The sequence below is a fragment of the Daucus carota genome, chromosome 2 (assembly GCF_001625215.2).
Source record: "Daucus carota subsp. sativus chromosome 2, DH1 v3.0, whole genome shotgun sequence".
In the NCBI taxonomy this organism is placed as follows: domain Eukaryota; kingdom Viridiplantae; phylum Streptophyta; class Magnoliopsida; order Apiales; family Apiaceae; genus Daucus; species Daucus carota.
The window spans coordinates 52,255,835-52,275,523 of NC_030382.2; the positions used below are offsets into that span (position 1 = coordinate 52,255,835).

Consider the following 19,689-nt stretch of genomic DNA (forward strand, 5'->3'; position numbering starts at 1 on the left):
ACAAAGATAATGATACACTTGAACACAAAGATTACTGACGGTTAATAATTAACCAAACTTGGTGCACATCAAACTTCAGGCCATGCTGCAATAAAAAAACACAAACAACGCATAAATTGCATTTTAAAAATTTCAAAGAAAATGTCACATATATGCCCTATGGAAGAAGCTGTGATTATTTATTGTCTGCTTTATCCATGCAGACTGATCAGGTAAGAACCCCAAGAATAATTACAATGATGACGGTCCATAATTATTAATTACAAGACCGATGTAGTACGACCAACAAAACAGAAGTGTTGTGTTTTTATGTTTCTATACCAAGGAAGAAAGGATAGGGACCTGTCCAAAATTTCAGCCCTATTACAACTAACAAATACTATTGTATTATATAATAATGTCTGTACATGCAAATACCAAATTACCCTTTGTGTTTCAGCACTATTACAACTAGTTATATTTTAGTAGTATTACAACTAATAATATTCACCTTTTCATTTATATCAAGTATATCACATAATGTCTGTACATGCAAATACAAAATCAGGATTTAACTAGTTGTCTAGAACATGATACATTCCTAGTATAAATCAAAAATAAGCTACAAAATCAAAAATCGCTAAAAAAAAAAAGAGTAAAAAATTATTCAGAGTTCTCTAACTCTTGGAATCTCTTATCCCATTCCGTGGCTTCATAGTCTTGCTCAAATAAGTCCCTTTCAGTACTGTATACAATCCTATCTTTACTGATGACTGTTCTGCTGGCCATGTCTCTAGCACTGATAAGCTGCATCGCATCACGAATATGTCAGCAACGATTTGTAAATATATTGCTTAAAGATCAGTGCAAAGGTTTTTTTTAGGCCAGATCAGCACAAAGTTAAACAAATTTAATGCAAAAACATTTACAATGTAAGCTGTGAAAGCTAAGGCTATATCAGCAAGCCTGTTGTGGGAGTGGGATTTGTGGCTATATCAGGGCCTGGTCAATGGTGATGTTAAAATCGGTGGAGCTATAATCATAATTTAGCACCAAAAAGTGATTTTTGGTGTAAGAACAACATGTCTCCGATGGTTAGTTCTATATATAGCACCAACCATACCATTGTGCTATTTTAACACAATGTTTAGCACACCATTAGAGTGATGTATTTTACTCTTTGTTTCATAATAGAGCTATAGCACAATGCTGGCCATGCTCTGGTCATATGTACAGTTTAGTTACACACGCGTCTGAATATCAGTAATTTGTTATTGTCAAATGAATCACACGAGTAGTATGTGATATACTAATATGTAATGGTATGGTACAACTATATTTCACCATAAAGAACTTGATTTAAGCAACGGCGATCCTAAGCACTCGATGCTGAGTCAAACACACAAGTATAACAGGATTCTTTTAAATGTGCACACTCAAGTTGATGCTTAATTCAATAGAATAATACAGCAGTCCTATAGTTTAGTCAAAACATGAGAAGCAGCAGTGTCATAATATGCATTTAATACTATGAACAAAAGTTTCACTGACAAGTAGTATGGTATAAGCTTATATTGCATTAATCAATTTTACACACTTCACAGATCCAACACTCGAAGATGATAACAAATATAACAATTCAAGTTGAATTGTCAGTACCCTGAGAAAGAAATATTATAGAAAAATTACAAGAGAAATATATAAGGTTTAGCAGTAGTAGAAGTCCACAATTTTGAAAACACTTTTTTAAAGGATACACTTAAAATATATAACACTCATGATATAAATAGTTGACTTTCTCTTTAAAACTGCCAAAAATGCCCTCATGAAAATGGGAGTTACACGTGTAAGTCAAAAGTTTTGAATCACAATCAATCATGTGTATATAAAAAACAACGAAAAAATAGGTCCAATTTTTCTCAGGTACTAATTAACTATCATTTGTATTTCCATTAGGCTACCTTCACTTTATGAAAGCAAAAAGCCTAAATCTCTCATATTCTTTTGAAAATAGTTCCTGGGGTAACAGATCAACTCTGACTTGGAACTAAAAGAAAATAGAAGCTTACTCAACTCTTGAAATCAGTTTTATTTCAAAATAATTTAACACAAACCCTCGACAATTAACATTATTTAAATGCATATAATTATGGGAAACTGCAAGCAACACATATATACTTTACCTTTCGCCTTAGAGCCATATCTGGTTGTTGGAGTGCCAAATAACGTTGTTCCCTTGCCTGGTTTCTTTTTCTTATTTCAGCATTTTTTTTCTGAACAAGGAGCCATCGGACCAAAGGAATTGCAAAAAACGAGGCAGCATATATCTGAAAAGTTATGTTTATTATTAAGGCTACATATACAAAGCCCAAATTCTAGGTCTGGTAAAATAAAAACATAGGTTAACGAAACAAAGAGGAAAATTATATTAGTATATACTGTTTCATCCCTCTTGCATGTGTAGCATAGTATTTTGGTCTATTTTTATGCCAAATAAGATTCATAATAGTTATTCCATTTCATGTGTATTAGATAAATAGCCATGGCAAAATCTGTCTCACTATGGCAATGCATTTATTCAATCTGCATCTAGGATTGAAAGAGTCTTTTCATTGCACATTTGTACCATACACCCTAAAATATGTTCAAAAAGCACTTTGGTGTTGATTTTTTAAACTCAACACTAACAGGCTTGCTGAATGTGCCTCTTCAGATAACAATACCGTTTAAATGCTCCATTAATGTTAAATCATAGGGGTTTCTCAGTAAATCTGCAAACAATTACATACATATACTAATAAATTGCAGTTGCAACTTTGGGTGCTTACTAACAAATAAACCTTGAAAGTATTGTTGTCATAACTATTACCAATAAACAAATAATTAACTTTTCCTCCTTTTAACATGATAACATTAATAAAATAAAAACATCATAGAAACAATACTAACATGGGTTTTGGTCCCTAACAACAATTTGTCAGGAAAGCCTTATTTCAAGGGTCTGGATTAATTTTTTTTTTTTAACTATCCGCTATAATTTTCCGTGGATCGGAACTTTTCCTTTCCGCGGAAAATTATAGCGGATAGTTAAAAAAAAAAAAGTTTCAATCTGGACCCTTGAAATATAGATCCGACACCCCTGGAAGTGTCTGTTAGATAAACTGTCCCTGACAAATGGTTGTCAGGGACCAGGACCAGGACCCTACTAACATACTTCAATTTGCAATTAAAAATATTAAAATAATGATCTCTTATCATCATTTAAAAATGACACATTTCAATAATCAATAATAAGAATTTTTTATTCCGTATAAAACTTTAAACAATTACATTTTCTCAACAAATATATCACGACTATTAAATTTAATTTAAAGAAATAATCGTAAGTGCTTTCTTCTTTGCAAAATAATATAATATGTTACAATTGTATAAAATCTTAAATGTGTGTGTTTGTGAAATTACTGAAAAGCCCGTATGCCTTACGTTAATTGAACATTTTACGGGTATTGTGAATTTGTGACCAGAAAGGGCGCACTTCGTAAGCGAAGCATAAATTTCCAGGGTGTAAAGTGTTTTGAGTTCAAAATATCAACACCAAAGTGTATTCCAAACATAGTTTTGGGGCATGAAGTGCAATAAACTCTGAATATATTGCAAATGATTATATACAAAAATTAACAGAAACTTTTGTTTTAGGGTCAAAGCATTGTGAAAAACTAGTTATGTGACAGCCAACCATCGCACTGAATCAGCAGCGAATCACATGTCAATATAAAATCAATTATGTTCCCGGTGTCAATAATGAACTCTAAAATTATTCATTCACATGCATGAAGATCTCTCAAACCAAATCTCTGTACATAAGGACTGTAATATATTAAGATTCTTCTATTATCCTAAACAGACCAAAGGGATCTTGCTCCAGCAGTGTTTCCCTCACCCCCTTAGCCTGGGTCCAACCCATGTCAAAGGCAAATGTGGGTGCGGGTACGTCAATAAGTAAACAGGTTTTTAGATTGCAACGTATAGGTAATTACTACATATAAATGCAAAACATACACTAAATAGTATAAGAAAAGCATACCCTACAAGGTTTAAATAAGAAATAATCATAATGTCAGACCTGAAGCAGAGGGAATATGTTGGAGACGAAGGTGATAAATCCACTTGGTACAACTGTCATATTTCTTCAAGTAACAATGTAATAAAATATGGAAGTGGTATTAGAGAGGTATAGCAAAAATTCATGGAATGAAAAGAAGTGTTAAGATGTCTAAAACCTACTTCAACATGGTGCCCAGAATGACAACACCAAACAAATTGAGCCCACCTAAGCCAACGACCATTGCTGTTTCAGAACTACTAGTTTTACTGCATCGCGGAACATTGAACATATCAGAAGTGGAAGTGAAAAATGAAAAAGCAACAATACACTATAAAGCAGAAATGCAGGGTACCTGAATTGCCACTGCTGCTCTCTGAAATATCTCTCAACCCCTCCAACCCAGTCTGCCCACTTTCTCCCTACATACTCTTTTCTTCCACCCTTTCTTGAAGCTGTTATTTGCAATGACGGAAATCGGTACAGAATATTTCCCTGCACAAAAGAGATTTAAGGACTCAAAAATAGGACCTTTATATGATAGCATTACGGGCTGACGATAGTATCTTATTTCAACTATTTGCATCTCCTAAAGGACTTCTTAAACTCCAGATTCTCATCTGTTTCTTCTAATAAACCTGTTATTGATTAACATGGTAAACATCGTCCATTTACTGAGGTTATAAGATCCATATGTGGAAAGAAAAACTATACAATAACATATTCAATGAATGGTATATAAGTAGACAAATAAATATAGTTTATTTAAAAAAAAATTGTATTTCCAAATGTGGAATTGATACATTTGGATAGGGTTAACTCTTATACTACTCAAAAATATAGCTGAGATTAAAGTTTGACCAAGCTTGAGACATTTATGATGTTCAAAAACAAGACATAACCTTCTCAAAAAAAAAAAAAGGAAAGACCTTCTCAAGTTCAAAATTAAAAATATCTTTTAGTGAACCACAAAGAGAACTCGTGACGCTACTTAATTTATCAACATAAATCACCATTATAACATGTCATTTATACGGAAAAATTAATATAAAACTAGCACCAGGAGGATGCCATGCAATGCAGGCATTAGAATGGAGAATAATTTCGTCAAAAATAAAAAAAGAATGGAGAATAATTTTTTTTTTATATATGTAAAAAAGAGACGCACCTCGTCATCTATCTCTGGTCGTCCATCAAATCGTAGAAGTACAGGTAAAATATATGACTCGTCATTCTGTAAAAGACAACAGCAGAGCATGAGATACCAAGAAGCTTTTGCTTGATTAGTAATGCAGTTCAATAATGACCGAAGAGACATTCAGCTTAAAAGATACATTACCATTATATCTGTAAAAAATATAATATATACAAGTCCAATAAAATATATAATAACGAGCACAATAAGGTAGATAACCATCTAGGCCTGATATTTAAAGAGTTTATTCACATACCATGTCCTTTCTCTGTTCCACATCAAGATATGGAGCAAGTTCTTCAGCGGCAATAACACCGCCATTTGATGCTATGTATTCCCCCATCTGAAAAGTGATAATAAAAAACCATGAGATTCACTTGATTAAGACAATTACGAGGCTGTTACCTCATCATGAGACCATAAAGAAGAATTTCATACTCTAAATATAATGAAGAATAGAGATTTTAAGACCTCACAAATGTAATGACAATTAGCAGTTAAAGCATTGCCAAGCCAATATGTCAAATAAAAAACCTCACATTCATTTTAAAGTTCGAAGATGTTTACATCAAGACACACAAAGAACTGCAAGCCCAAGAATACATTCATATATTAGCTTCTGCCCATGCTAAAGTGTAAAGAGTGCTTTCTGACATAGTAGAAAATGTAGTTCTCATATTTTGATATTACCATTCCAGACACAGTGGACTATACTCGCCTACTCGGTTAATTCTAGAGATCTTGTTATTTTAAAGCCATTTTAGTAATTAGTTCAGCAAAAGTATGGAATTTTATCAAAGATACGGATTTAGTTATGTAGCAAAATCACCTATCATTGTTCAATATAATACAACAGGGGTCAAAAAGTTAACGCAATGTAGATGGTAAAACTGCATTAAAAATATTTAAGCACCTTAAGTAGAAGAAGGCACTCTTTATCATTAAGTGCATTTAACGGAATAGTTGAGTATTATATTTCCTTTTTTAGATTCAATATTAGGGAGGACATAGTGAAATTCTGGAAAACATTAAGAAGCAAACACAAGACCGATGACATAATCAAACATAACTTCAAGACCAATGTCATAATCAAACATAACTTCGAAAGTAACGGACCACTTAATTCAGAGCTCAATTATTACCAACTTCCACCTCTCTTCTTCAATACCCGTATTGGGATCACCATCACCAAATACAAAGGAGAAGACCTACAAGGCAGACATTCAAGTAAAAAAATGCTCTATCCACGTATACAAATTAATCACAACTTCTCCATCATAGTAAAGCAATTACAGATTCTATATAGTTCATCCCATTATTTTCTGCTCGTACTCGTCTCCTTCTATAGTAATATGGATCCCAGTACCTACATAATTAAAGAAAGAAGCAAATTAGAACTAGCAGGACATCACAGCGTAGCTGGCATATCTATTCACTAGAAGGGGTCAAAACCATGTTGGAGAGGGGGGGGGGGGGGGGGGGGGGGTATCAAATAACAGGAGCCACGGATCAGCGCCATAAACAAAATGGCTATTGTGTAAAATTCTATACTCTCTAGTATAGAATTTGACAAACAAAATCCTATATTGTGTAAAATGCAATCAGGGCAGTGTGTATGTAAGTCCAGCACAATTTCTATTTTTCATTAGCGATACCACCCTAAATTTACTAAATTTATGATCTCTTAAAAATACACATCACACGGCTTAATTCTCACTAATCTTAAAACAAGTACTGTTTTAAGTACTGTTCTACTCTCTGGTATAGAATTTGACAAACAAAATCCTATATTGTGTAAAATGCAATCAGGGGAGTGTGTATGTAAGTCCGGAACAATTTCTGTTTTTCATTCGCAATACCATTATGAATTTATGATCTCTTGAAATACACTTCACACAGCTTAATTTTCACTAATCTTAAAACAAGTACTGTTATAACGTGTAAAAAGATTTTGAGTAAATGTCCTACTTCGGGCCAGAGCATATGAAAATATGACATAGGCAATAGCCGAGATCTGCACACTGACAAATCAACGAGCACAATTTTTGGACAGAAACTAACATAATACGCAATGTATACCCAATATAACCATAGGATTTTCAGCTTGTAGTACATCATAACTATATAAATCATATTTTCTCCATATTCATGTTTATAGATTTTTCTTTTTATCAGATTCTATTTCAAGGATAAGATGTAACCCTTCAAAAGTCGGAGTTTAAAGATCGTCTACCACACTAAAAGTAATACATTGTAGAAAATAATTGCCAGTTGTATATATTACCAAAACAGATCTGTTGGACTAAGAAAAAGGTTGAAACCACTATTATAGGATCTACCTCTCCTACCACGATTGTCTTCATCGCTGCCAAAAAAATAAAATAAAAATTGGTCAATATGTTCCACTTGAATTAACTGTATAGCGAACAGGTACTTAAATAAGTGAAGGATTGTACAATAAACAAGTCAGTCTTTAAAATTGGATTTATAGGTTTTAAGATCCATGTACCTTTTACTTGAAAGGATAGCAATAATTGTTGTATAGACAATAACAATTGAAGCAATTAATGCTGTTCCAAAGGAAACTCTTACTACATATTCAGCTCCAGACTGTTAAGAAAAACAAGCACATTATTCCTTAGTAATGGCATCAGACAGATTCTAATTTAATAATTTATAAGGATATTACCTTAGCCTTTTCCAATAAGGGTTCGAACTTGATCCTCAGTGACTTGGTCGCGAGCTTTGAACGATAATTCTTTGGGAAAGCATACAGAACATCACCATCATCTGAAACCTGTTGATAGATTCTTCAAAAATTGACATTAGGAAATTAAAAAACTTCTTAAAGCAATTAAAAGATACATAAGATTAGGGATGGCAATGGTTGGGTTTGGATCAGGTTTAGCTATATACAAATCCAAATCCATCGGGTATTCATCGGGTTTCAGATTTCAGATCGGATTTCGGTTCGGCACATATATAATTCAAATCCAAAACTATCGGGTTTGGTTGTATCCAATCGGTTGAAACGGATAGGGTAATTGTCGGATCGGATTGTTTTGTCATCCCTACATAAGATATGTTAATCCCTGACATGTTCTGACAGCCTGCCTTTATATAATACGCTTTCTATTAACCGAGTCCATAATTCCCCAATACGTACACATATTTTGAGCTTTATGTACTGTAAAATGTGACCATAATAAAAATTACGAAAATAGGATACGCGACTTACAAATTTATAATGCAAAGCATGGATCGTACTTTTACTGTGTTACATGCTAGTGACGTGCACAAAAAATTTTCATTTCACACTGTCTGATGGCATAGAAGCTTGTAAGCTACGGGCTACCCAGCCTTCCCCTTCTCCTAGATACCTACTAGAACGGGTGGCCTTGACTGTAGGCGAACAAGAACTAGAACCCCAGACTTGTAGGGCCTGATATTATCAAAATCAATTATTATATAAATTTTGAGAGATGGTAGAGCACCCAGAAAAATTTCCAAAAAGATGAGTTATCAATTTGTTGTTGGATTTGGTTCAATTCTTATAAATAAAATGGAAACACCCCCTGCACATCAACTCCACAAATTAAAACATGCCATGTGTCTTTTGGGACCCCTGCATTACTCTGTACATAAGTATGAATTAGGTCTTTGAAAATTGAATTTGTATTTGAATTTGACTAGAGATTTGTGAACTTCATATAAGTAAAGAGTAAAGAGCAGAAAGTTCTACATAATCAATGTGAAGTGTTAGTTATCCTTTAATTACCAATTAGTAACAATCAAAACTGCAACATCACAAGCAATAGCAATGGCAAAACACAATAATGACGTCAACTAAAAAAAAATCGAAGGAAGGAATAAAACTACCTCCAAAAAGCCATCAGCATCAGCAGCGAGAGCCTGCAAAGCTTTCTGAGCCTGATCCAACTTGATACCAGCCTTACTAGCCACATCGCCAACAGTAACTCTCCCTCCACAAGCATCCACCGCATCCATCGTCATCTTGCGAACATCAGACGGCAACTTATCAGTCTCAATTATACCTCCCGGCCTAATCGACAACGGCGATACATCTATCTTCGCCCTAATCACACTTCTCGAAGCACTTCTACTATTAATTTCTAAGTTTGATTTATTTCGCAAGAAAAGCGAAGACTGAGACTGAAAATAATTGAATTGAGTTGGTTTAAGAGATGAAATTGAAGAGGAGTTAAGAGTTAACATGATTGCGCGAGACTTGTGAGATGTAATCATTGAGCACGAGGCCAACGACGCCATCGAATTGAGGTCTGCACGGAGTTCTAGGCCGGAGTAATTAGGGTTTCGGCCATGGATGTGTACGTACAGGTGTGTAGGTTAAATACTTAATTGGGGTTTTTGTTTTGCGTTTGGTTGGTGCACAAGTGAGGGCGGAAGAGACGAGAGGATGAGAGGATGATTGTGTCTTTAGCGAAGTGTGTCCAACTTTAGACCATGCTCAATTTTCAAATTCAAGAAAATCAGACTGAAAAAGATAGATAAGGAAACTGACACAAAATATACTACAGTTTGTGTTTTCGGAAAAATGGTCAGAGAGAAAAAAATAATGAAAGCGTATTCTTTAAAAATAATAATCAAAGTTTAGGGGGCGTTTGGCTTAACTTAAAAGTGTGACTTATTGCTTAAAATAAAGAAGTGGATTATAATTGATAAGTGAACTTGACTTATAAGTTATTAAAAGTGTTTGGATAACTTTTTCTTATAAGTCAATTGAGTGTTTGGTAATTTAAATGTATAAATTTTAAAAAAAATCAAATTATTAAAATATTAAAAACTTTATTAATAAATAAAGTTTATTATATATTAAAATTTTTAAAACTTCATAATAAATGCAAATCACGGGAAAAGCTCAAAAAAAGCTAGTATGTCTAGCTTCCAGCTTCTGGCTTAAAAACCCAAAATAAGCACTTCTGCTTATTTTTGCCAAACACCACGTAAAAAGTAGAAGCTGCTTAAAGTGCTAAAAGAAGCCCGGAAGCACTTATTAGAAACTTAGCCAAACACCCACATAGTTTAACCTCACTTAATTATTACTCCCTCCGTCCCAGCCATTTCTTATCGAATGGGTTGGGCACGGAGGTTAAGAAATATGTACTCCCTCCGTCTCAATTTATAGGTCCATTTTGGAAAAAAAATTTGTCCCAAAATACTTGTCACTCACTTCTTTCAATACAAATTTATCTACATATTAATTATGATTTTTTTGAAAATCAACATTATTCTCATTTCTCAATGCACTAAATCCTTATATTTATTGTGATTTTTTTGAAACTCAACTATATTCTCACTTTTCAATGCACTAATTAATGATACATGAAATAAGATTCTATCTAACCAACTTTTTTCTTAATATGCGTGTTTATTCCAAAATGGACCTATTAATTGAGACGGAGGAGTATAAAATAGTGGAAAAGTGGAAGAAAAGTGGGTGAAGTGGTGAGACCCATTGGTTATAATGTATAAAAAGTAGATAGTGGAGTAAAAGTAGTGTGAAAAGGAAAGAAAAGTGGAAAAGTGGTGGGACCCATTAAATATTTTTGGTAAGTTTTGAAATGCAAAGAATTGGGTGGGACACCCCAAAAAGGAAAGTGTAAAGAAATGGGTGGGACGGAGGGAGTAATATATTATATTTTATTCTTGATATAAGTAGATTTTTTTCCTCCATGAACTATATTGGGTAGGATTTGATTGCAGAAATAGGAAGAATGGGGATATGAGAATAAGACCTGAAATTTCATATCACAAACTGTCCATAAAGAATGATTTCCCGGTCAACAATAAACAAGATTTTTATTTCTCACAATAAAATTATTAATCCAAATATAATATAAATATAAGGTAACCATACTCAGGTAACTCAGCAACCATGAAACAAACCAAATGCTCAAAAGTATGTTAGTGACTTATTTTATAAACTATCTTTGTTTTTTTAATAAAGTTTGATATTTAGCTTTTTTGCATAGGTCTACCAGTTGGTTAAACACCCGTTTAAAGCACTAGTTTGAAGCCGCACCATGAAGTTAGTTCTGCTCTATTTTGAGAGAACTAGTAAAATTTTGTAAATATATTCCTCACGCATGGTACTTTGACGGTGAACAAGGTACAATCACAATAAGGCGGAATTAGCAAACATTGCAGTGCTTAGTTAGTCAGGCAGTCATTTATGAATGTCATGATCTAGCTAAATGTAAGTACTAATCTAATTTACTGGTGCAGAACTATTACAGGGTGAAACAGCTATTCAAATTCACTACTAACTTCCAAGCAAAAAGTGGTGCATCAGAAAATTGTTATGCAGCTTGCTTAGAGAGCATCTAACTTTACTGATTATTTTCTTTTTTTTTATTAGCAATTTAGCATTCCCTTATATATATTGCTTCTCGACTTTATATATGTAAAAAAATTTCAAATGCTAATGAAGATTTAAACAACACTTTATGGCATTGATCATATAATTAGTTATCTTCCGTCTCACTCTTTGCAAATCATAGAGCCGTATATAAACTTCTCCAACTTTATAAGGCTTCTCGTAGTCTAGGATTGAAACAACACTTACAGTTCAAAAGTCAGGGATAAGCAAACATGAATTGTGTAGATTATCAGTGCATTTCAATGCTGCTATAATTAGTTTGCAATCCATTGGATCAAAGTTCATTAATACATATATCCAGTATCTTCAGTAACCGTAATTATAGCCTAGCGGATACCCCTCTTCTTGTAACAACGTGTTTGAGGGTTCGAGGCTCTGTAGATAAAAAGAGTAAAGGAACAAAACTAGCTAGCAAGCTTCAGGTATAGTTTGCAGAGCCGGCTTCCATCCTTTATAATTTCTGTTACAATTACCATCCAATTTTTGATTTTGAAGCTGCAAAATCATATCTTCAACTGAAACTCCTCCTTTACTTAACATCTCGAGGTCTTGTCTCCTGATTACCAGCTTAATCCTCAAGCCTCTGCTTTCTTCATTTCCAGCCGTTTTTCTTGTGTTGCGAAATTCTAGTGAAGGAACTGGGAGCGGTAAGAGATAGTAAAGTTGACCCGCGTGCATCTCAGCCTCAGGCCACAGAGGTTTGATCACCGGAAGGGTCTGAGAGATTGCATGGCCAGCAAATTCGGACAGAACCTGATGTACTCTCATAGGTGATTTATATTCCAGGATCTTTCCGTCCGGTTTCATGACCTGAATCAGCTTTTCTTGTTGAGCTAAGCAATTTCCCATAGTTGAGTTAAATTTCTTTTGCTCAAGAAGAAATCTGTAGTTAACAGAGAGAAATAGATGCAACTCAGAAGTTGGTATTTCGTTAATGTTGTCAAGGGGATTATTATGTTGTTCTTATAGGAGATTGTCATGGAAATACAATGATGGAACCAAATAAACTACACCCCACTTTTGGATTATAGGCCCCGCCTTATTGATTTTCAACTTTACTTTACTTGTTGACATGAGCACCTGTTTGGAACTCTCCTCCTGAGGAATTTGCGAGTCCAACAGACTAGTGGACCAAGGAGGACAGTGTGATTAGTCTGTATATATACCTGTATCCGGCATTTTTTGCTGCATAAGTCTCTCGCATCAATATAAGAAATTACGTGTATTTCAAGTCTTTTTTGTTTCATGCATAAAACTATTTTTAACTTTAATTATCGAGTTACCGATGAACAAACACTCGAATATCACGATAAGTAATTTGTATAAAATTTGGTCCAGAAGTAAAAAAAATAAAAAATCAATGATAATATTGTGTTAAATACACAAACATGAATTGCATAGTGAACAAGCAGAAGAAACCAGCTGCTAAGCTCATGCCCAAAGATTAATTATTAAAGTGGGAAAATTTAACAAGGCAAATGCAAAAAAAATCAGTGTCAACTAGCACACTGTTAGTTGTAGCCTTGTAGTAAAGTAAAAGCATTGAGTTGTAGACAGTAAAATGGAAGCATGGAGACAACCGTGCATGCACATTGTCACAAATTATTGAGTGCGTTATTACCGGGCAATGGTTACGTAAAGTTGTAGAACAGTGGAGAAACTTTTTAGATGAAAGAGGGCCACTACTAAATCCCCTTGCTTGGCAGTAGTGCTTTACAGAATTTTTTGACTGCAAATTCTTTCATGGATTACCTGAGGGTCTGCTTTAGAGGCTTCTAAGGCGGCAGTAATGAACAATTTTCTTTCCCTTTGGTGCTCGGTAATCAATTTTGTGGCACTTTGATAATTAATACTCCCTCGTTTTTAAAGTCTTTTTACTGGAGGTTTAAAATCATTAATTTGAAATTTTCTTTTTTCTGAATAATAATATCAATCATATATTTTTATTTAAAAAGAAATAATTGGGAAAATAATCATTTTTAGCATGTGGTCAAAGGATTTAAAAATACATGCAGAATAATCCAACTACTTATATTTCAAAATAGAAGAAATACTTGTATGTTAACAGCGTTCTCTTAGAATATGAATATCAATGAAATATAGCTGACATGGTATTTGGAATCATATATATATGCAAAGAAAACCATTTTAAGGGCACATATTTTTTATTTTATTCAAAATAGTACTCAGTATATTAAATAATTCGGTAGAGCATCTTCTCAAATTCTTAGCTAAACATAATTAATATATACTATAAAAAAATTATAAAAATTATTTGAAAAAAATTCAATTCCAATGAAAAACTACTCTTGCATATAATTTTAGTTAACCTACTGCTTTTGAACTGTAACAAGATTCTAAAGCATCTATTACCATATTATAATAATATATTATAGTTGTGCAATTTGAAATAATTATAACATGATATTTTTAAAAATATAGTCTGTATTAGTAAAATATCTTAAAACTCAAAGGTTTTATCAAATATTCTATATATAAGTCCAATTTAGCCAACAATATTAGATATGTGTAAAATTAGAAAAATGTTGGACATGTGTAAAATATTTTTTTTATATGACTGATCTAATAAAAAAATATTATTATTGGACACTAAATTTTTTATATGAGATTTTAAATATCTCAGCACCACCTGCCCTGTTACCAAGCCACTTTCATATGTATGAATGTATCTCAATTCTCAGTCAGTAGCATTGTTCCGAGGAATAATAATCGCTTAAATGTACTGTTATACTTTTTTTCTCAAACAATTCCACTCTGAACATTCATAGGGAATAATAGCTTGTTGATGGTTGTTTAAAACGTGGTCAATGTGGATAAGAATTCGAAATGAGTTTGAGTAGGCTGCCATGAATATGACAAAAACCTACTCCAAGGTGCAATAGGAGTATCAATCTATCTATGCCAACAGCTGACTGTGATAAAACGACAACGGGAGCCATATTTGTGGGGGTTTTGTACTCTTGCCGGGGTTTGTATTTTCGCTCATAATGTGTATACGTTTCAAAGAATTTAGATAATCTCCGCACAGTACTCCTCTAGTCGACGTTTGACTTTTTACATGTATTTTTAGGAGGTTTGACTACATGCTTAAAATTAGTATTTTTGTAAATTTTTTTCCAAATAAAAATATGTATGTTGTATTTTTATTCAAAAAATGAAAATTACATAGATATTAATATTTGCTATATGATTAAAAGATCCAAAATTATGTGTAAAGAGTCAAACGCCCGATATAATGTATCAGAGAGAGTAGCTTGAAATACTATACTTCACCGGGCATAAGTTCTTAGAAAGGTAAATGTTATACGTACAAAAATTCAGTACAAATTTGGATTGATATGACACGTCTCATGTGTTTATTAATTATAATTTAAATAATAATAATAAGATTTCATATTTATATTAATCTTCATAATTAAATAATTTCAAATTATCATACCATCAACTGTCTCAACTCGTATGCACTAGCCACTAGTACATGTAAGTTAAAGTTATTTAACAACCCACTATCAAGAGTTTTTAAGTTTCAGCTTTAGCATGCATGCATGTTCATTTCTATCCAACTAATTTCGAAACGTTTTGAATTTTAGTTATCAAGTAATCAGTTACTTGTAAATTTTTGTTTCCGACCTTTTTCAGACCAAAAATTAAAAGAGTGAGCTTTAATTTTCAACTTTTCAAGGACCATCTACGGAGAAAAAAGGAACCCGCATACCAAGCAAAGGCGCTCCAAGAGTTTGGACAATTAATCGGTTTCCCTGCTTGATTCTCTCTCAGCCTCATCTATAATTAGCATGAAGATCAGCTTAATTATTGTTGTTTCAGCATTTTCAACAACTATAGGCCACACATTTCCATCATTCAACGTTATATTTCACTAATCACCACACATAGATATGCATTTACAGGAACATTAGTTAATTACAAAAGCCTAATCATCCATCTCTTTTTGTTTATTCATTTTTCTTAATTCATGGCATCTTTTAGGTTCTCAGTTCTGGTGATCACGATTTCACTTGTCATTGTCACAGCATATTCCACACTTGATGCCGATGAAAGTATGTTTATTTCTCAATCCAATATGTAACATTATCCGTCTGAGTGGTTATTTAGCGTGGCAGTTGTAGTTTCGGGTTTCTGGTCGTGTTTGTAATCTTGTCAATTTCGTGTTTTAGAAATTACTAAAATGTGGTTACAAAAATAATTCAATTTCTTCTGTGATTGTTTTCCTGGAGCAGCTATTGAATTCGGGTATGTGGGTCCTAAAGGACCTGATAAATGGGGAAGCCTAGACCCCAAGTTCGCGGTTTGTGCAGATGGCAAAGCACAGTCTCCAATCGACATTTCGAGGACCAAAGCAACCCCCAATAACCAGCTCAGAGCCTTATCCAGAGACTATTACTCTGCCGGTGCCAAATTAGTAAACAATGGCTTCAACATCGCTGTAAGTGGTCGTTGTGGCCTTAAACTGATGCCTCTCGAAAAATTTCAATATTGTTCTGCATTCAGCCATTCCAGCTCACAAGTTTTTGTGTGTGTGTATCTACTTGCAGGTACACTTTGACTCGAGCGCGGGAACGATGAACATAGATGGCAAGAATTACAGTCTCTTACAATTGCATTGGCATACTCCATCGGAACACACAATGGATGGAAAGCAGTATGTTCTCTCTAACTAATTAGCTCCCTCTTAATTTATATATGAAATGCGATTTTCTGTGTGTTTAATTCTGGAAGGGCTTTTAGATTTATTGCCTCTGAACACTATCATCTCTGAGCTGCATTCCAGATTAGACGCGGAGCTTCAGTTGGTCCACAAGGCGGATGATGGCAGCATGTCTATTACAGGCATTCTTTACCAAGTAGGCAATGGAGACTCGTTTCTAGGCAGGGTAAGTTGTTTTTGGATTTGCAGGCGCTTTGGAACAGGCTGTTCTAAAGATATAAAGAAGCATTACAGGTGTTTTGAATTGAAATGTATGAATGGATACATGCAGGTGCAAAAACATTTAAAAGAGTTGGCTAAAGATAAATGCGGACCCAACGAACATTCTGAAATTCCTCTTGGGAACTTGAGCACAAGGCAACTGAAGAGAAGTACTCGAAACTATTTCAGATACACTGGCTCTTTCACGACACCTCCCTGTACCGAGAATGTTACCTGGATTATTTTTGGCAAGGTATAAGAGCATCTCCAGCAGTGTCTTAGTGTTTTCCTTATAAATATTATAAAATATTGAATCCTAGTGATTTAGGACAAGATTTTGTATTTCAACTCCAACAATGATCCTTATAATTCATTCCTTATTATTATTATAATAATAAATTTGGAAAGAGATTGATAAAAGATGGAAGGAAGAGAGAGAAAATAAGTTACAATAAAAGAGAGAAATGATTTTTTTTATTAAAGAAATCAAATAAGACATGGCTAGTGGTGCCTTATTAATAAGGCATGGAAGGAGGATCCTAGTGATTTAAGGCACTTCTAAGACACTGCTCGAGCACTAATTTATGTCACATTACTTATAATTGGACTTAGGATATGATATAGGGAAGCTGCTGGAGTTGCTCTAAAATACTAGGTTTCGTTTTCTCTCATGCTCACCGGTTATACACACAATCATGGATACACAAACTGAAACTAGTTTATTGTTGCAATGCCAGCCTTCATCTATGTCTCAACAACAAATAGACGCGTTAAAAGCTCCAATGGAAGAGGCATATAAGATGAACGCAAGGCCCGTGCAACCTGACAATGGTCGACCAGTCAATCTTCATGATGAGCCAAAGAAAGTGTAGATGGATGGATCTATAGGCTATATTGTCATTCTTAACAAAGGAATTAAGTACTAGGATCAACTAATAGAATGTAGCTAATTGTATAGTGAAGGGCTGTCGTGAGTTAATTTTTATAGCTACCATAACCACAAGGCTAATGGCCAGAAAGATAAGTCTTAGAACCTGTTATATATTTTTGTAAAAGCGGAAGTGGAAATAATTGTTTTTCTCTTTTATTATTCTTTCTGGATGCAACTGCAAATTGAGATGTACCTTACTTTTATCTTTAACAAATGAGGGATCTTATTATGCTTTATGAGGGATCTTATTATTCTTTTATAATGACCCGCTAAGCTATATTTCTTAGGGCATTCTTCAAGAATACCCAGAGTACAATTTGCAACCTTAATTGTTAGCTTATGTTCGAAGCTTTTACTATTGCCTGTTCAAGAGATACTAACCAGAAGTCAGGATCATTTTTGGCAATCATTCTCCATCATACGATACCATTGGCTGAAGTTCCTGAATTCTTACAGTCAACCTCACTTTCTAGACTTTTAATAAAATAATTAAGCTCTCTCAATATAATTTACCAGCCCATGCTCACCTTCTACAATTCTAAAAACAAAAATATTTAATAAATAAGTGCACTCTAGCATACAGTAATTTTATATGAACAAGTTCCGCAACAGGAAAAAGATTTCACAGTGATTAACTAAAACAAAAGATAATGGTATCAGTGAAGAAAACCATAAGAGGTTAGAATAACATAAACCAGGTTAATAATAACAAAAGTATCTATTTAGTTTTAAGATACAATATCAACCAAGACAGAAGTCTGATAGCCGTCTAATAAAATTCATGAGAACTCACAGTGCCTAGCACTTATATATAATGGTTTTTGTCCTCAAAAGTTCTACATGGATAAAAGCCTTCAGAACCACCTACCACAAAAAAATACAAATTTGCAGCTACTGCCCTCTGCTTACAGGCTCAAGTGCTTCAACAGTGACAACACTATTTCCTCTAATAACCTAATCACCATAGAGAATACATTTTATTAGAAGCTGAACAAACAGGGCATGAATGGCATGTGCACAAGTATAGATGTGTGTGTGTGTGTATGGATGGTAAGGCAGGAAACATACCACCATGCCTATATCATTTCTCTCGTCACCATTCACTTCCACAGTATTGTCGATCACCAGATTCATGAACTGATCAAAACCACGAAGAGTCCCGACCACCATGCGATTAGCATTCATCTTGACTGCAATTGAATAAAACCATTACAAAGCTAAAATGCCAAAATCTAAAAGTTACGCCAAAGTTTCCATCAATAACCAACTACCATGAAAGCAGCAGCAGCAGTATCCAGAAAGCTATTCTCTCTCTCATGTAGAAAACAATCATTGACAAAAATACTACGGGAGGCAGATTTTTACATGTACCGATAGCAACTCTTTGTAGTATTCCAACCAGGGAAAAGCTAAGAAAACACTACTAAAAGAGCCGTCCAGGATACACCCATCTTTCTGACTACTTCAGTTTTACTAAATAAACATGTACCGTCTTCCCTTTTCAATCGAATTCAATCTTTACTTTCTAAATTTAATTTGACCTAACTTGACAAAAGAATATCAAGATGCAACTTAAATCGAAGTGAGAAGTGCAAATAAGACCAAAAATTTGTTGATAATCTACTTAATACATTGAAACCAAGCAAGTGACCTAATCGATAATCATCCCTAATAATAACACAAATTTAGGTCGGGGTTAATTTATCGGGGTTGTGCAGAACATATGAGACATTACTAAACAATAATATAAGCATAAAAAAGTATGAATTGAAAGAGAGAACTCACTTTGAAGCTTCTTGTCCATGTACCTAAAATCAAGAAGCAGACGAATTAGAAATAATTAAGGCGTGATAGATTAAAATAAATAAAATATATATAACTGAAAGATGAAGGGAGGATAGGAAGGTTACTTCTTAAGATCTGGGGGCTGGCCTGACCGACTCATCTTCAGAGAGAGAGAGAGAGATTCTTGAGGGCTTCTGCAAATTAACAATACACACAGACCCGCTCTCTCTAGTTTTGTTTTTGTTTTAGGGTTCTCGATTCTGGCGGGGTAAAATTGTAATAGTAGCGCTGTTTGTAAATTGTACATATTGCTCCAGGCCCGTGGGCT

At 34.0% G+C, this 19,689-nt stretch overlaps 3 protein-coding genes across 3 annotated transcripts; 1 reads left to right on the forward strand and 2 right to left on the reverse strand.

Moving 5' to 3' along the window:
• Positions 1-470: 470 nt before the first annotated feature.
• Positions 471-9,773, reverse strand: LOC108210124 (uncharacterized protein At5g03900, chloroplastic). Its single transcript, XM_017381395.2, has 13 exons — positions 9,156-9,773; positions 7,966-8,073; positions 7,786-7,886; positions 7,561-7,641; positions 6,570-6,642; positions 6,419-6,484; positions 5,533-5,619; positions 5,250-5,315; positions 4,437-4,576; positions 4,264-4,350; positions 4,103-4,166; positions 2,163-2,306; positions 471-786 (listed from the first exon to the last, which is right to left on the reverse strand). Exons 1-13 carry the CDS (start codon positions 9,564-9,566, stop codon positions 643-645), a joined length of 1,572 nt encoding a protein of 523 aa, XP_017236884.1. The 5' UTR covers positions 9,567-9,773; the 3' UTR covers positions 471-642.
• A 5,781-nt stretch (positions 9,774-15,554) lies between these two features.
• On the forward strand, positions 15,555-17,812 carry LOC108208561 (alpha carbonic anhydrase 1, chloroplastic). The gene is made up of 6 exons (XM_017379090.2): positions 15,555-15,776; positions 15,957-16,162; positions 16,272-16,378; positions 16,508-16,610; positions 16,716-16,898; positions 17,383-17,812. Exons 1-6 carry the CDS (start codon positions 15,692-15,694, stop codon positions 17,515-17,517), a joined length of 819 nt encoding a protein of 272 aa, XP_017234579.1. The 5' UTR covers positions 15,555-15,691; the 3' UTR covers positions 17,518-17,812.
• Positions 17,813-18,232: 420 nt separating this feature from the next.
• Positions 18,233-19,638, reverse strand: LOC108206812 (probable small nuclear ribonucleoprotein G). Its single transcript, XM_017377228.2, has 4 exons — positions 19,487-19,638; positions 19,362-19,384; positions 18,645-18,766; positions 18,233-18,530 (listed from the first exon to the last, which is right to left on the reverse strand). Exons 1-4 carry the CDS (start codon positions 19,519-19,521, stop codon positions 18,468-18,470), a joined length of 243 nt encoding a protein of 80 aa, XP_017232717.1. The 5' UTR covers positions 19,522-19,638; the 3' UTR covers positions 18,233-18,467.
• Positions 19,639-19,689: the final 51 nt, after the last annotated feature.

What these genes read in the sequence shown, in the direction of transcription:
- LOC108210124 (XM_017381395.2), bottom strand. Translation starts at nt 9,566, where the DNA reads ATGGCGTCGTTGGCCTCGTGCTCAATGATTACATCTCACAAGTCTCGC. An exon ending in ATGCTGATGGCTTTTTGGAG is followed by an intron (nt 8,074 to 9,155) that starts GTAGTTTTATTC and finishes ATCTATCAACAG; the next exon opens with GTTTCAGATGATGGTGATGT. An exon ending in CCTTATTGGAAAAGGCTAAG is followed by an intron (nt 7,887 to 7,965) that starts GTAATATCCTTA and finishes TTTTCTTAACAG; the next exon opens with TCTGGAGCTGAATATGTAGT.
- LOC108208561 (XM_017379090.2), top strand. Translation starts at nt 15,692, where the DNA reads ATGGCATCTTTTAGGTTCTCAGTTCTGGTGATCACGATTTCACTTGTC. An exon ending in CACACTTGATGCCGATGAAA is followed by an intron (nt 15,777 to 15,956) that starts GTATGTTTATTT and finishes TTCCTGGAGCAG; the next exon opens with CTATTGAATTCGGGTATGTG. An exon ending in CCTGGATTATTTTTGGCAAG is followed by an intron (nt 16,899 to 17,382) that starts GTATAAGAGCAT and finishes TTGCAATGCCAG; the next exon opens with CCTTCATCTATGTCTCAACA.
- LOC108206812 (XM_017377228.2), bottom strand. Translation starts at nt 19,521, where the DNA reads ATGAGTCGGTCAGGCCAGCCCCCAGATCTTAAGAA. An exon ending in CAGCCCCCAGATCTTAAGAA is followed by an intron (nt 19,385 to 19,486) that starts GTAACCTTCCTA and finishes TCTTGATTTTAG; the next exon opens with GTACATGGACAAGAAGCTTC. An exon ending in GAAATGATATAGGCATGGTG is followed by an intron (nt 18,531 to 18,644) that starts GTATGTTTCCTG and finishes TATGGTGATTAG; the next exon opens with GTTATTAGAGGAAATAGTGT.